At 39.6% G+C, this 18,017-nt stretch overlaps 2 protein-coding genes across 2 annotated transcripts; one reads left to right on the forward strand and one right to left on the reverse strand.

The window, feature by feature from the left end:
- Window positions 1-358: 358 nt before the first annotated feature.
- On the reverse strand, window positions 359-1,288 carry LOC113249781 (olfactory receptor 1L8-like). Its single transcript, XM_026491239.4, has one exon. The coding sequence runs from the start codon at window positions 1,286-1,288 to the stop codon at window positions 359-361; it is 930 nt and encodes a 309-aa protein (XP_026347024.3).
- Window positions 1,289-11,960: 10,672 nt separating this feature from the next.
- Window positions 11,961-12,893, forward strand: LOC113266264 (olfactory receptor 1J4-like). Its single transcript, XM_026513730.3, has one exon. The coding sequence runs from the start codon at window positions 11,961-11,963 to the stop codon at window positions 12,891-12,893; it is 933 nt and encodes a 310-aa protein (XP_026369515.1).
- Window positions 12,894-18,017: the final 5,124 nt, after the last annotated feature.

Genomic DNA, 18,017 nt, shown 5'->3' on the forward strand with positions numbered 1-18,017 from the left:
GAGCCGAAGGCAGACGCCCAACGACTGCGCCACCCAGGCGCCCCTGGAGAGTAGGTCTTAATAAAAGGAGTGAAATTTGTTCAGGATTTATTTCTGACAAGAGAATTAGTTTAAAGCAATATTTGGAGATTGAGAACATAATGAATCTTCACGGGAAAATGGAAGAATAGTGAGGAAGCATATCATGATTTCAGCAGAGGCAGGGACAATTGGTCAGCTATCATCAATGGATGTGAGTCTTGTCTCACATGAGTTAAAAAAAGCTAACCTCCCACAGTTTAATTGTTCACCAAGACCTAATAGAGACCAGATTTGAGTGGAGAAGATTATATTTGTGGGTTTGTCAAGAGGGTGCTGCTTAGGGCTTCCTCCTGCCCATCAGCTTCCTCAGACCCTGTTTCAGGTCTTTGTTTCTCAGACTATAGATAAAAGGGTTTAGCATGGACGTAAGAACTGTGTAGACAAGTGTTGCTATGTGGTCCCTGGCAGTGTAGGTGGACAGGGGCTGTAAATAGATGTAGAAGATGCTTCCATAAAAGAGTGTTACTACAGTGAGGTGAGAGCCACAGGTGGAAAAGGCTTTGCGTTTCCCAGCGGCTGAGGGGATCCTGAGAACTGCAATGAGGATTCGTACATAAGAGAAAGTAATGCACAGAAAGGGGGTCACCAAAACAACAGAACATTCTGACATTATCACGATTTCATTTACAAAAGTGGGGGAGCATGACAATTTCATCAGCGGACTGAGGTCGCAGAGGAAGTGATGGATAACATTGTTGTCACAGAAGATGAGGCGATTCAGTAGCAGTGTGTGTAGGAGTGAGTGGAAGTGAGGAAGTGAGCAGGAAAAGGCCACCAGCAGGACACAGCAGCGGTGGTTCATGGTGGTGACATAGTGGAAGGGGTCACAGATGGCCACATAGCGGTCAAAGGCCATGACCGCCAGAAGGCAACTGTCAGTGTTGCCCAGAGCATAAATGAAATACATCTGTGTCAGACACCCAGCATAGGAGATGGTCTTCTCTGACAGGAAGTTCACTAGCATCCTGGGGACAATTGTTGTTGTAAAGCAAATGTCAGTGAAGGACAGGAAACTCAAGAAGAAATACATGGGGGTCTGGAGCTGGGGGTCAGAGCGGATGGCCAGGATGATGAATAGGTTCCCTATTATGGTGACCAGGTACATGGTGAGGAAGAGGATTAAGAGTGGCTTCTGGTCTTCAGGCCGGGAGGAGAGTCCCATGAGGATGAATTCAGAGACAAGGCTGGTTTGGTTGACTCTTGCCATTGACTTGGTTCTAGTTATATATGTTTTGTTATTTACCTTACCCCAAGTCCACAACCCAGCAAGTCTTCATTTTCTCTAGTCACAATTAGTTGCTATGCAGGGACAGCTTGTCAATCTCCCTTGAATTTGCCCTCCCTTCCCAAATCCATGGCATCACAAGTCCTTATAGTGAAGGCTGGTGGGACAGAAGAAGAGTTTTCCTTTAGAAACCATCAGAGATGGACCTCACTGATTCCAGTTCACTAGTTCCTATTCTGTGAAAATACTGCTCCCTTGCTGGCGATTTAGTAATAAAAACAGGCAGATCCATGTATTGTGTAGCTCAAGTTCTAGGTTGGGAGACAGATCATCAACAAACAACTTCAGGCAGTGTATAAGGAATGGAGATGGATGGGGGATGAGTTTGCCAAAATAACCAACAGGGAAAATCTAAGGGGAATGTTGAACCCATTTCAACAAAATGGGCTTTTTCTCCTCTGGGCACAGGATGAGGGGTTCATCCTCCTTAGCTCATGCCATGCTATAAGTGTAAGTTTCCCCACACTGTAAACTATTTTTTGTTTCTTTAATGATTTGTACTAGGACATGTTTGTACAGGATGGGCATCCATTGTTCAGTATTCAACTCATGATTTATAATTCACCAGTCATATGTGTATGCAAAAATACCTATGAGAACATAGTAATTTTTTATATATTAAGTGTTGATATATATATCAGGTTGATATATATTTTTTTCAGTCTTATCCAGCTACCTGGCAATTGACATCAAAGTGGCCTCCATTTTCTTGCTACTACAAAAATCTCTGCGCTGAGAGATCTTGTATAAGCAAAGTATTTTAAATCAACTCTTTTTTTTAAAGATTTTATTTATTTATTTGACAGAGAGCAGGAGAGAGAGTGAGAGAAAGCACAAGCAGGGGGAGCAGCAGAGGGAAAGGGACAAGCAGACTCCCTGCTGAGCAGGGAGCCGGATTTGGGGCTCAATCTCAGGACCCCGGGATCCTGCCTGGAGCCGAAGGCAGATGCTTAGCCAAATGAGCCACCCAGGCACGCCTTAAGTCAACTTTTTAGAGTCAGCATATCTGTCCATACCTCATAAATGGACATATTACATAGAGATTTTCAAATGGTTTGAGATATTGGTTATTTATGTATTCCTACTTACTATAAAAATCTCTAACATGAACATACTTAAATCACCAATGTGTTTGAAATAATTTCTTTAGAAGCACCATATTCTTTCACACCTTTTTAATGATCCCTTTACAGTGGACTTTTCATGGATTCAATATTGTTATTCTAATTAATATATTAATTCATTTAACATTGAAATAGTAATATATTAATTAATTTAACAATTAAATGCAGTAATTACATTAAAATTAAATGATGTCATGTGCATAACAGTGATTATGGTTAACAACACTTTATTGCATATTTAAAGGTTGCTAAGAAGGCAAATTTAAAAGAATGCTTTATTTTTCTTTTGAGGGAGAGAAAGAGAGAGAACATTCAGGAGAGACAGTGTGAGCAGGGGAGGGGCAGAGGCAGAGGGAGACAGAGAATCTTAAGCAGGCTCTATGCCCAGGGTGGAGCCTGAAGTGGGGCTTGATCCCACAACCCTGAGATCATGACCAGAGCCAAAATCAAGAGTCAGCCACCCAGGTGCCCTGACTCAGGAGAAACTCTTCATCGTCATCATCTCAGTGTCACCTTCCCTTATCTGCTGTTACTGGTTGTCCTCAAAATCAATTAACTCACAAGCTTAAAATATACTCCTCACTGCCAAGTTGTCAGACTAATCTCATGATTTTACTAGATCTTACAGAAGAAATGTTAGTTTGTGCATTGAATGATTTGAGTGAACCAGTAGTTAAAAGTTAATAACAATAACCAATATCATCGAAAATTTTCTATGTGTCAAGCTTGTGCTAAGTACCTCACAAATCCCATGATGAGGGACGATGAGGCATGTGTTCTTATTAGGAGCCTGAGGCTTAGAGGTGAAGTGGTTTGCTCAAGGTCACCAAGGAAGTGAATAGCAATCAGGATTTGAACCCCACTCTGAATCACTCTGAAACCCATGCTCTTAACCCTTAGGCTACACCTCCTCATGTTTTGGTGTGTACATTGTGTGTCACAATCATACACAGGCACTGTTTGCCTCACGGTGGTCATTTCCTACATGACCTCCCCTTCTATCCCCCTTTACTGACAAGCTTTCTTCTCCCATATTCAAAGTCTATCCTTGTAGTGGCTAGGGAGGTGCCTATCTTTCTGTGTTACACAAATGGAGGATACGAAGTTTTGAACATCCATGATTAACTGGCCAAAATCAGGTGGAAAAAACTGGCCACGTATGGCTGGGGCATGTCTGTCACATGGAGTTGTGGTCAGTGCTGGGCAGTGTCCTGGACCAAGACAAAAGATGGGGTTTGATTTATCCTCTGTCACGTGCTCATAAGCTGATTCCTGATGTTTTATGAGTAGCTAGTGAGATACCATGTCTGCAAAACAATTTGTCAAACACAGGTCAATAATAAATAAGGAGCCATTTGTGAAAAGGCTGCTTGTGGAAATAAGAAATTAGTGGAGATTTGGGTTAATTGATGAGGTTGGGTGATCCAGGTCATAGGTGTGAGGGTCACCTATTCTGATGACTAGGAAAAAGAAGGTTTTGAGAGTGAGAACCAGGAAGAACAGTCTTCAAAGCACAAGGTGAGTGGGTAAGACCAGGAATATAATAGTTTTCTTTCCTTTGTTTCCTTTCTTTGAAAACTGATGGCGTTCTCCTTCCACCAAATTCCACAGTGTAGACTGCCTAGAGGTCAAACTGGATGGACTGAAAACTAAAAGTCAGATGGAGGTTTTAGTTGGACCCTATGACTGCTTAATCCATGAAATATTTGAAACTCTCAGGGAGGAAAGATTAAGTGCTAGAGGTTGGAGGAGCCAAGCAGGTGGTTAGTTTACTGAAGCTCACCTCCAGATCCAGGTGCTCTTCTTTCCTGCCCACTGTCTCCAGAAGCTGGTCTGCACCACATCTGCTACTCACCTGTCAGTCTGCTTCTCAGCCAAGTACAGCCCCCTCATTTGTCTCCCACAACATTCTGGGCTGATGAACAAGGAGAGGAACAGGACAGGCAGGGGAACTAATATGGTACTTGGAAAGGATAGCACGTTTCTCCTCACTGGCCACCAACCCCTCGTGTCTAGTCCCCAGCATGTTGCTGCTTTCCCAGCTCCCCATATCAGAAGGCAGAGATGCCCTGACTCAAGGGACAAGGACCCTTTTGATTGTGAAAGCCCAGGCAGTGTCTCCTGAGTCTGAGCTCTGCTCTTCTGGCCTCTGGGGTCCTTGTTAGGCTGAGGAAGTTGTGGAGTGATGACCTCTCAAGGGAGCTGGTCCTGTGATCCCTCTAAGCAGAGTAAGCAGACTGGGAATCACACCTAGCAGGGCTGACTCCAGGGGACAGGGGAGCCCATAGCTCCCTGTTTTGGTGTGGCGACTCATCCCAGAGCTTCTTAATCTCACTGCAACATCTCAAGGGTGTGCTTCAGTTTCCCCAACTCTGGGTTATCAAGGGTGACCAAATATTTATGTGGGTGAATATTTTTATGTTTGGGGATTCAGGTGTGGACCTAGGTGTATTCTAGAAATGAGGAGGTTGTAGTTTGCAGAGGATTCAGTGAGGGTAGATCAGTGATGTATGGTGTGTTCCAGTATCTTGGCAGCCACGTGGATTCGATTTCTTTCTATGTGGGATTAGGTTAATGTCTGTTTATGTATGTTTAAAGCACAGGATAGAACAACAGTTATTGTCAGATTTAGCAAAAGGACTTTGGAAATATGCTGCATGTGTTTTCAAAGTTTAGGTCCAGAGTGTCTGTTAAGGTTTAGTGTTGAAGAAGGAAGACATTTGATAGAATGCCTACATTTCCAGTAAGTAAGTTGCTTTTAGCAGGTTACTGAGTGTCTATAAGCCTGAGTTTACTCATCTGAAAAATGAGGATAACAACTATTCTTGGCACTGAAATAAAAAAAGAACATTTCCTTTTAGGTTTTATGTAGAGAGTATTGTGTATCTTGTTGATCATCATCCATAACAATGTGTAGGAAATAAAACACATTCTGTTCTTGCCCTCAGTGTAAACCACCATCTCACACAATACAGCTGTCTTTTTCCTTAGCTTTTGGAGTAATATTTAAAGTTTAATCTATATTTTATGAGTAAATAATACAGAGACAGAAAGCTTTGGGTTAGAATTCTGCCTATTCATGGGGCTGTGCTTTCTATTCATTCATTCAACTTCCTTCCTCCCTCCCTTCATTTTTTACTAGCTTTATTCTGATATAATTGACATAGAACATTGTATAAGTTTAAAGTGTACAGTGCAATAATTTTATATATATACATATTACAAAGTTACCACAGTCATATTAGCTGCAACATCCACTACCTCACAAGTTATCATGCTTTTTGTGTGATGAGAACTTTCAAAATCTACTCTCTCAGCAACTTTCAAATATACAATACAGTCTTATTAACTGTAGTCACCATGCTGTACGTTACATCTCCAGACCTTATTCATCTTATACCTGGAAGTTTGTACCTTCATCTATTTCTCCACACCCTACTCCTGGCTCCTGGAAACCACCCATCTACTCTGTTTCTCCTAGATTTTTTTTTTCAGATTCAACATATAAGTAAGATCACAAGAATTTGTCTTTCTCTGTCTGACTCACTTCATTTAGCATAACGTCCTCAATGCCGAATAGGAGTAATAAGAGAGGGTATCTTTGTCTTGATCCTAATCTTAGAGGAAAAGCTTTCAACCTTTGACCATTGAGTATGATGTTAGCCGTAGGATTGTCAAATAGGGCCTTTATTATGTTGAGAGATGTTCACTCTATACACAATTTATTGAGGTTTTTATCACACAGGGGTTTGCATTTAGTCAACTGATTTTTCTGTATCTACTGAGAGGATCAAGTGATTTTTATCTTTTATTCTATGAATGTGGTGAATCACATTTGGATTTGCATATGTTGAACTACTCTTGCAACCCAGGGATAAACCCTACCCTATCATGGTGTATGGTTCTTTCAATGTAGTGTTGAATTAAGTTTCCTCATACATTGTTTTTCCAATTTATTTAGTTGTCTGTCTGTGTTCTTGTAGTTCACTAAACCTTAAGAGGATTATTCTGAATTCTTTGTCAGACAGTTTACTGATGTTATTCCTTTTGTTTTATTATTAGAGCTTTATTAGTTTTGTTTGATAGTGTCATTTTTACCTGATTCTTCATGATCCTAATTCCTTGCGTTGGTATTTGTATATTTGAATAAGCAGTCTCTTCTTCTACACTTAGCAGATTTGCTTCGGCAGGGACAGTCCTTCACCAGTCAGTTCAGCATGGGTTTATGGCCAGGTCAGTTGGTGGCACCCTTGAGCAGAGGAGGCTTGCTGTTCGGGTCTCTACTGGATGAGGCCACTGTCCACGCTGAGGTCAGGGGGGTACAGTGGCTGGATAATTTATTTTTCTTGACTGGTATTTTTAAAAATGTGTCCGCTGTGTTTACAGAAATTTCTAGAAGTGAACAAATCAGAAAAAAATATCTTCCTTTTGTGGAGCTTATATTCTAGTGGGGAAACAATGAAAATAACTTAATATGTAAGTAAGTTTCTTTGCTTTTAAGTGACATAAAAAGTAGTATTGTGGAAAAATCAGGAATGCAGGGGACAGGCTGCAACTGGTGTGATGACGACTGGTCTGACTCTGAAGGGATATTTGAACAAAGAATTGAAGGCAGCAGGGAAGAGAGCCACCAGGATATTCGCAGGAAAAGTATTTCCGGGAGCAAGTACAGCAACTGCAACATTCTGAGATGTGACAATGCCAGCTACGTTCAGGAACAAAAATGAGATTCATCCCTGAAGGGGAGTGAGCATGTAGAAGAGCCCAAGGAAAGATATTTATATATGGGTTTTTTTTTTTTTGAGGGATAATTTTAAAGCCAACAGGGCCTAGGTCCCTTAGTCTTTGTGGTTTGATTTTTACTGTGAATTATTTGTGTAGTGCCTGGAAACTTTTCAGCAGAAGAGTAACATGATTCAGCTTTAAAAAGGATCATTCTGGCTGGAGAAGGGGGTTGTGTGGAAGCAGGGGGACCACCTAGGAGCTATGGCAACAGTGCAGTTAAGAAATGATAGGCTGGGATGGTAGCAGAGGAAGTAGTAAAAATCTGGTGAATACTATATTTGGTTGTAAGTTGGAACCGACAAGAGTTACTGATGAACTGAGAGGAGTGTGAGAGAAAGGTAGATGTCAAGGACTCCTACATTAAAAAAATTATTTTTATTCCAGGTAATTAACATACAGTGTAATATTAGTTTCCGGTGTACAATATAGTGATTCAACCCATCTATACAATACCTGGTGCTCATCACAACAAAGATGCTCCTTAATCCCCATCACCTACTGAACCCATCCCCCTCCTCCCCCCAGCTCTCCTCTGGTAGCTAAAGGATTTCTACATTTTGGTTTGAACAACATGGAGTTATCAGTAACTAAGATGTTAATGAAATAAATGTGTGAGCATGTGTGAGCAGCTGAAGGTAATGAGTCCGTAAACCACAGCAACAAAATAGACAAAGTTTATTCAGGACTTACAAAATGCCAGACAATGTTCTAAATTCATTATATGTTTTAACTCATTTAATCTCTTAGGGTGGGAATACATTCTTACTATTAGATTGGGAGAATAAATTAATCAGTTAATTCAGTTATTCATTCAATAGAAATCCTCTGGTAATAACAGTGATTCTAGAAATCATTATCTTTTTTTGGAAGATACAAAGATCAAATGATCACAAGAGCTGATGTCTACTGTGCATTGATTATGTGCTTTACCACAAAACATCTCATTTAATTTCAAGAATAACTTCTGCGGATAATGTATTTTTTTTCTTTCTCTTTTTTAATTTAAATTCAATTAGCCAACCTATAATACATCATTAGTTTTTGATGTAGTGTTCAATGATTATTTGCGTATAACACCCAGTGCTCATCACATCACATGCCCTCCTTAGTGCCCATCACCCAGTAACCCCATTCCCCCACCCACCTCCCTTTCCCCAACTGTCAGTTTGTTTCCCAGACTCAAGAGTCTCTCATGGTTTGTCTCCCTCTCTGATTTCTTCCCATTCAGTTTTCCCTCCCTTCCCCTATAATCTTCTGTGCTATTCCTTATATTCCACATATGAGTGAAACCATATAATAATTGTCTTTCTCTGCTTGACTTACATCATTTAGCATAATACCCTCCAGTTCCATCCATGTAGATGTAAATGGTAGGTATTAATCCTGTCTGATGGCTGAGTAATATTCCATTGTATATATGAACCACATCTTCTTTATCCATTCATCTGTTGAAGGGCATCTTGGCTCCTTCCATAGTTTGGCTATTGTGGGCCCACAATTAATGAGCGGCATAGCCCAGACCCAGTTCTTCTGAGAACTGAGCCCAAGGACTAAATCTCCCCTCTCTACACTCTCTTGGAAAAGGCATGCCTCCAAGCCCTGAAGTCTCTTCCCAGGGAGAGAGGGGACCTGTAGGATGTGAAGTTAAAGCTAGATCTGAGTGCTCATGGTAGCGAGTGGTGTGGGAGTTTGCAGAAGCCAGACATACTCTTCCTGGATCATAACGTGCTGTTGGGAGAGGCAGACCCACTGCATTGGAAACACTGGTGATAGAGGCTGACTAAGCCATTCCTACTTGCCTCCCTGGAACTACGAACAGGCAGAGAGGACCCCAGAGTGTCCCTGAGATCTGGGTCACCCTCTCAGGTGGCTCTAGCAGTTCAGTCCCTCCCCTGAGCTCCTGTACAAGCTCCTCCCTAAGGTCTGATAGGAATTGGTGGCCTTTAGTCTGCTTTGATTCTTTCCTTAACCAGGAGCTTAGGGACTTCCCATGAGTCCTCTCCCACGTTTGTAAAATAGTTATCTCCTGCCTGTTGCCCTGGAGCTCAAGGACAGACACAGAGAGCTCATGAGGTCATGAGCTCACAGAGGCCTTCTTCTTACATTTTGTTCCTGGTGTTCTCAACAGAAGCTGAGGATTCAGGAAACTGTATTAGAAGGTACCTGAGCTCACTAAGGAGTGGCACAGGTCAGAGTGAGCTGGGAATTCTGGGTGGGCAAGGTGTGTCTCTGTGTCTAGAGTTCTACATATATATGGGTCTGTGTGATGTTTCCTTGCCTGTACAATGCGGATATATGTATGTTTTCTTCATGAATTTTCTCTCTGTGTGTGTGTGTGTGTGTGTGTGTGTGTGTGTGTGTAATTGACTCCCAGTCTTATTCTTTTCCTCCCTTAGACAAGAGCACAGAAGTCTAAATAAGTGTTGCCCCTTTAAACAAGGGCAGGGAGTTTGTGTGTGTGATCTGGGATCTCCTAATCAGTCCCATTGAACTCAAGTATTTGCTCCACTCTCTTTCTATAACTCCCACATTTTCATCCTTGGGCAGACATCATAGTTAAGTAAATGAGATTGTGTAGTCTGAAGAGGGAGATATATGCTCCCCAGTCTGAGTGAGAAGTTTCCTGAATTTACTCATGACCAGCAATAGGTAAGAGGTCTTGAAATGTCAGCTCAATGTGTGATTATGTGTGATATTGCATTTTGTTTATAAGTCATATTTTAAAATGTGGTTCCAAATGTTTAGAGTGCATTGTTGTTGTATGTTTCATGTACTTGCCTTAAGGGCCTCTGGTTCTTTTCTATGAACTCAACTACTTTTTTAACTGTGTTTCAACAGTGGCTATATATAAATATAATACTGCATTAAGCAGGCAGGTTCACATGCATTTCCAGCCCTGGACAGGTGTTATGTACTAATGGGTATAACCTCAGTGTCTACAGTACGGCAGACCGGGGCCCAATCTTCAGTCTGGCTCTTATATGTTTTGTGATCTTAGGAAGTGACTTTCTCTGGCTCAGATTCTTCACTGGCAAAGGAGAGGTAACCATTCTTACTTCATCATGCTATTTTGAGGATAAATGAGGCAATGCACACAAATTATTCAGCACCATGCCTGGAACAAAATAAGTGGAATAGGAGGAATTTTTATTATTTTTTTCCCGAATCTGATGTTTGTGTCATAGAGGTTCCTATTTCACCATTGTCTGGAGCAGGACAGGTAGAATTCTGAGAAAACAGATCCATCTAAAGGCTCTTTCTCATACTTCGAGGTCATGGTCTGACATCTTTTCCATGGCTAATGGCCCAGCTGTCTCCTTCTAAATGTCCTGCCTGAATCAAGGTTCCTGGTTGGTCCTGGCCCTCTTGTTTTCTTCTGGTTTCTCAGTAAGGACTGACACAAGCTATGTCAGTGAGCAGGCATACCTTCACATAAAAGTCAAGTCATTGTCCTTCTTGGTAGCCATGAACTGAGAAAACCAGTGCCCCTGAGCAAGGTTGTGGTCCTTGAGGAGGACTCCCTGTCCTGTTCCTACACTTGAGTGAGAATGTCAGTCTTGATTTCCTCTTCAAGGGTATGTGTTTATCCTAACCTCTAGTCAAATGTCCAAATAGATACTAAATCTGGAATCCACCACCAAAAAGCGGAGTCAAGGGGGGTAAGTCAGTAATCTTTTTAGTTTCAGTTGTTGTATCTATAAAATGAGGACATGAAGTTTGCCTTGTGAACTGAACAGTCCCTAAATATTTACTTACTTTTTTCAGAGAAGTCAAAGCATGTGAAAGTCCTTTGTATATTGTATGACGTATAAATGTGAGTGTAAATTTTTCTTAGAGGGAGTTAAGGACATTTTGGATAAAGGTAGCTGATATATAGCTTCTCCGGACATTCTAACTAATGAGGGTATAATTTCTATGCAGAGTGGTTGAAAGTATGCATTCTTGTCAGACATATGTTGTGATTCTATCTGTTGCACTTAATTGTGTGTACTTTTGCACATTTAAATAATGTATGTATTTGTTGTCTCATAGTTAAAATGACTATAATAATACCATTTGTTAGGACTACGGTGAGGTTCTGATATGAAGGTACACGTAAAACACTTGAAATAGTGCCTGATGCTATTCTCAATGTTGGTTTGAAAACCTGTCTTGGACACTTTTGGTAACAGGGAATTTTAAATGACTTAAAACAGGTAGGACCCAGCCAATTATACTGAGTGCCTGTGATGAAGCTAATTCTGTTCCAACTTAGGGAGCTTCGCATCCTTTTTAAGAGGAAATGACTCATATCTCTTTCCTGGTGCCCATTTCACATTTTGATCTTAGTAAATTATTTGGGTTTGAACCTGGCTTGATATAAAGATATAAACTCCTTGAACATAGAGACTTACCATTTCTTGTTCATTGCTATGTACTCAATATACGAAAGATGTTGTTCAATAAATATTTGTTGAATAAAGAATAAAAGTCTTTTGTTTGGCGAAAAACCTGGCTAATGTGATAGTTTCATGTATCATTAGTGCTAGAGATGGGCAAATTAACTCATGCAATGACAGTTGTGAGAAATAAACAGAAAGGTAGCTAAAATTAAGAATTTTCATAGAAAGGACCTTACTATAATGTTATGACATGTTCACTGACATTTCCCACTTTCTCCAATTGCCAGCAGAGATAAGAACAGCATGAGGCTGAAGAATCAGAGCAGCATGTCCGAGTTCCTCCTCCTGGGGCTCCCCATCCGGCCAGAGCAGCAGGGCGTGTTCTTCGCCCTGTTCCTGGGCATGTACCTGACCACGGTGCTGGGGAACCTGCTCATCGTCCTGCTCATCAGGCTGGACTCTCGCCTCCACACTCCCATGTACTTCTTCCTCAGCCACTTGGCCTTCTCTGATATTTCCCTTTCATCTGTTATAGTTCCAAAGATGCTCATGAACATGCAGACTCAGCAACAAGGCATTCCCTATGTGGGGTGCATTTTTCAGATGTATTTTTTCATAGTTTTTGGTTGTCTCGATAACTTCCTTCTTGCAGTGATGGCATATGACAGATATGTGGCCATCTGTCAGCCACTCCACTACACCACTATCATGAGGCAGGAGCTGTGTATCTCATTAGTAGCTGGGTCCTGGTTCTTCTGTTGCATCCATGCCCTGTTGCACACCCTCCTCTTGGTCCAACTGCCCTTCTGTGCTAATAACACCATCCCCCACTTCTTCTGTGACCTCACTGTGCTCCTGAAGATAAGCTGCTCAGACATCTCTCTCAATGAGCTGGTCATCTTTACTGAAGGAGGAATGCTTTTCATCCTGCCTTTGAGTAGTATCTTGGGCTCATATATTCGTATAGGAACAACTGTCCTGAGGATCCCCTCTACTAAGGGACTCTTTAAAGCCTTTTCTACCTGTGGCTCCCATCTTTTTGTGGTGTCTCTATACTATGGGACACTTGCAGGTGTTTACTTTTTCTCCTCATCAAGGGACTTCAAAGACAAAGACATTATTGCTTCAGTCATGTATACAGTAGTTACCCCTATGTTGAACCCCTTCATCTATAGCCTGAGGAACAAAGATATAAAACAGGCCCTAGAAATATTTGTCAAGAGGGATAACTTTTAAGTGACAATCACTAAATCTGATTATTGCGCTCATGCACATTGAGATATATCTCCTAAAACTTTTATATAGTTGCCAACTCTATGTAACTTAAAATGAATATACATTCTGCTGTCATGTATAGTGTTGTTAATATGTCCACCAGGTCAAGTTTGTTACTTGGATTGTTAAATATTTTTTATCCTTAATTTTTTCCTCCTTGTTCACTACCTCTTATATGTGCAAAATCGTATGTGAAGCATGCTGCCAATTGTAATTGTGCATTTATTTTTTCCCCTTTTAGATATACCCAGTTATTGCTTGTGTCGTTTATATACCATGTTATTGAGGACATGCAGATTCAGCATCATGATCTGCTCTTGTGTACTGATTCTTTAATGCACTTACATTGGCTTCAAACTGAATGTGAACATCTCTTTCAACTCCCCATTCAATGACATCACATTGGTAGACTGAAATCAGCCATACTGGAAATAATTACACTATGGAAACTGGCAAATGCTACAAAGCAAGGTTCCTCTGAGAGCTATTTTTATTCATTTAACAGCACACCACTGCATTTATAAATAGGAGATATTTCTCTTTATTTCTAGCAGCAGCTCCTGCCTTAACATCTCATCTACTTCTTCTGATTATTAGTATACATGTATCAGCTTTCTTTTGGTTAGTGTTTACACAGTATTTTTTTTATGTTCAGTTAGCCAACATATAGTACATCATTAGTTTTTGATGTAGTATTCAATGATTCACTAGTTGTGTATAACACCCAGTGCTCATCACAACACGTGCTCTCCTTAATACCCATCACCTGGCTACCTACATGGTATTTCTTTTCCAACAATTTTCTTTAAACTGTTCTATGTCCTTATATCTGCGACACGTTGCTTGTTAGCACTCTGAAGTCAGGCTGTGTTTTTGTTTTTGTTTTTGTTTTTTTTAAGAAATAGCTGTGTTCTTTTTATATAGATTCATAATCATTGTAGTTCTGGAGAATTTGATCTTGTAACATTTAATATAATTATGATATATTTGAATTTATATTTTTCATATTACTATATGTTTTCTTTTAAAAAATTTTTATTTAAATTCAGTTAGCCAACATATAGTACATGATTAGTTTCAGATGTAGAGTTCAGTAATTCATCAGTTGCATATAACACCCAGTGCTCATCACATCATATGCCCTCCTCAATGCCTGTTACCCAATTACCTCATCCCGCCACCCACCTCCCCTCCAGCAACCCTCAGTTTGATTCCTACAGTTAAGAGTCTCTCATGGTTTGTCTCCCTCTCTGATTTCTTTCCATTCTCTTTTCCCTCCCTTCCTCTATGGTCCTCTGTCCTGTTTCTTATATTCCACGTATGAGTGAAACTATATGATAACTGTCTTTCTCTGACTGACTTATTTTGCTCAGTATAATACCCTTAAGTTCCATCCATGTTGATGTAAATAGTAAGATTTCATCCTTTTGGTGGCTGAGTAATATTCCATTTTATATATATGCCACCTCTTCTTTATTCATTCATCTGTCTGTGGACATCTGGGCTCTTTCCACAGTTTGGATATTGTGGACATTGCTACTATGAACACTGGGGTGCAGGTGCCCCTTCAGATCACTACATTTGTATCTTTGGAGTAAATACCTACTAGTCCAATTGCTGAGACATAGGGTAGCTCTATTTTTAACTTCTTGAGGAACCTCCATACTATTTTCCAGAGTGTCTATACCAGCCTGCATTCCCACCAACAGTGTAAGAGAGTGTTTTATGCAAACAATGAATCATGGAACACTACATCAAAAACTAAGGATGTACTGTATGGTGACTGACATAACATAATAAAAAAAACCCAAATAAATACATATTTTGTTATTCTATTCCCCCTATTAACTTATTAATCATATGTTGCTATTATTATTATATATTTTGTCTGTGCTTTATGCTGAGATGACATCTTTCTTTCTCTTTTAGATTTTAAATGTACTATAATATAGATGCATGAAATTTATAACTTTAACCACTTGAGGTACACAATTCAGTGGCAGTTAGTACACTTCATCACCACCATCTCTTTCCTGGACCCCATGGAAGGTAACTCCATGGAAGATCAATGCAATTGAGTACTTTGCAGCTATGAAAAAATAATGACAAAGACACCTACGAACCAGTGTGGAGGGATGGCTAAGATATCTTAAGTGGAAAAAAACAACGTATAAAAGAGCATCTATAGCTCACTACATTTTTTTTATAGTTCACCACTTTCTGTATAATAATGAAGGAAAAATAAAATATACATTTATCTGCCCATTCAAGCAAAAGAAACACAGGAAGAATAAATCAGAAACTAGTGAGATTGCTTACTTACAGGAGGTAGGTAAGAATGGGGAAGAAAGGATGGGGAGATGAGTTAATTTACTTGTATGGTTTTGACCAGGTTATCTTTTACCTAGTAAAAATATATAGAAGAGGACAGGGAATAAAGCAAAATAGAATAAAACAAAACAAATGAACCAAACTATATTTCAAACTAATATCATAAGTGAATTAAAGGGGTAAATAAAATACCTAATCTAATTACTGAACACAGAATTTCTTATCTATATATTCACAGTGAAGAAAAAACTGTAGACCAAGATTTTAGGCTGTAGTTAGTTTGTCATTACAGTGGAATGAGTTGAAAATTCTGAAATTAGTTAGCATGTATTCAGAGATTCAGTAAATAAGTAACATACTGTAGAAAAGGGAATGGCTCCTTCCTATCAGGGAATGGTGCTATGTACATGGAAAAAGGGAGGCTGGAAAGAATTCTAGGGTGCCAAACTGGAATTGGAGATATCTATTTGAACTCATGGGTATTAATATGTACAAATAGATTGAAATTTATATATTATATATTAATATCGATACTTTTCCCAGTCCTCCATTCTTTCTTTCTTTTTTTTTTTTTTTTTGATTTAAGAGTTCTTTTTCTCTTAGTTTTTTTGACTGTTTCCTTGGCTGTGCAGAAGCTTTTTATCTTTTTTTTTAAATTATAATAATATTTTTTTATTATATTATGTTAGTCACCATACAGTACATCCCTGGTTTTTGATGTAAAGTTCAATGATTCATTAGTTGCGTATAACACCCAGTGCACCATGCAGTATGTACCCTCCTTACTACCCATCACCAGCCTATCCCATTCCCCCACCCCCTCCCCTCTGAAGCCCTCAGTTTGTTTCTCAGAGTCCATAGTCTCTCATGCTTCATTCCCCCTTCTGATTACCCCCTCCTTTCTTTATCCCTTTTTTCTCCTACCGATCTTCCTAGTTCTTATGTTCCATAGATGAGAGAAACCCTCCATTCTTTCTGTCTCTTCCTTGACCCACCTCCTATGAGTAAACATTTCTTTAGTTTATTAGTTTGTGGTTTCTATTTCCTGTGTTTCTTTTACATTTATTTCCTAGCTGCATTCTCAGATCATGTAGAGGCCTTGTAAGCTATGAGCACAACTAATGCCAAATGTGCTCTTTACCATTCTCCTTTAAAAGGGACCAAGGTTAGCCCTCTGGAGAGGTCTCTGTACTGCAGGATACCAGGCACATACTCTCACTCTGGCCCTAACCCTAACTCTAGATCTGAGGGGAAAAAAGATGTGGCGCACGTGCACACACACACAGAGGAATATAACTCAGCTATCAAAAAGAATGAAATCTTGCCATTTGCAACAACATGGATGGAGCTAGGGAGTATTATGCTAAGCAAAATAAGTCAGTCAGAGAAAGACAAAGACCACATGATTTCACTCCTATGTGGAATTTAAGAAACAAAACAAAAGAGCAAAAGGAAAGAAAAAAAGAGAGAGAGAGGCAAACCAAGAAACAGACTCTAAACTATAGAGAACATACTGATGGTTACCAGAGGGGAGGTGGGGGGGGGGATCAGTAGGTGATGGGGATTAAGGGGTGCACTTTTTGTGATGAGCACTGGGTGTTGTATGGAAGTGTTGAATCACTATATTGTACACCTGAAACTAATATTACATTGTATGTTAACTAACTGAAACTTAAATAAAAACAAAACTAAACTAAAAGGGACCAAAGTTACCTAGAAAAATGGCTGATTCCAGGACTGGGGCAAGGACATGACAAGATTATCCAAGAAAATTTTGCTGAGCCTGAAAGGAAGTGCTCAATGAATCAGAGAGATTCAATAGCCAGCTTGAAGAGGGTCCCACCGGCCAAATCTGAAATAGTGTGAGCCTCAAAATGAAGAGCAAAGGCAACGGATTATAACTAAAAGAATAAATAAGAATCCATGAGTCCACAATATATATAAATCAATGAAAAAACAAACAAGTGGGGGATGAGGGAGAGTTCCTTCTTATATACAATTAATAAATGTAGAAGAAATGATAGAATTAGAAAATCACCATTTGGCCACCACGTTTGCAATAATTTTTTTTTTTTTTTTGGTATAAGAATCACCAATGGATGTTAAACATAGTGGGTGAAATTTTGATAAGAAAAAAGTTACAGTTATATAGTTTTAAAGATATATCTGAAGTCCATAGTATGGACTCTGGGAAAAAAACTGAGGGCTTCAGAGGGGAGGGGGTGGGGGATTGGGATAGGCCAGTGATGGGTACTAAGGAGGGCATATATTGCATGGAGCACTGGGTGTTATATGCAAATAATGAATCATGGAACATTACATCAAAAACTAAGGATATACTGTATGGTGACTAACATAACATAATAAAAAATTATTATAAAAAATAAATAAAGAATATATTCAAATGATATTGATTAATTACAAAAGTTAAAATAGTAACTTTATAGTAGAGAACCTAGCTGGTGTTGTTCATTCAACCTTGCTGTCACGGTACTCATGGGGGCTGTAAATGTATCTCTTCTAAAAGCTGTAACTTGGCTAGGTCTTATTAACACTTTTAACTTACCTTTCTTTTCTTGGTCTCATTTTATGTTTCTTCTCATATTTATGCTCACCTGATTGTTCTTTTTCCCCACGTGCTGTCTGAATTGTGTGTGTTAATGTTTTGCAGTGAAACTACGTGCCCTCCTATACCCTGACATTCTCTGTAAGCTTGTGAAAATTTCGTGTCCATTTCCCTGGGCTCTAAGAAGT

Source organism: Ursus arctos, unplaced genomic scaffold (assembly GCF_023065955.2).
Source record: "Ursus arctos isolate Adak ecotype North America unplaced genomic scaffold, UrsArc2.0 scaffold_18, whole genome shotgun sequence".
Lineage (NCBI taxonomy): Eukaryota > Metazoa > Chordata > Mammalia > Carnivora > Ursidae > Ursus > Ursus arctos.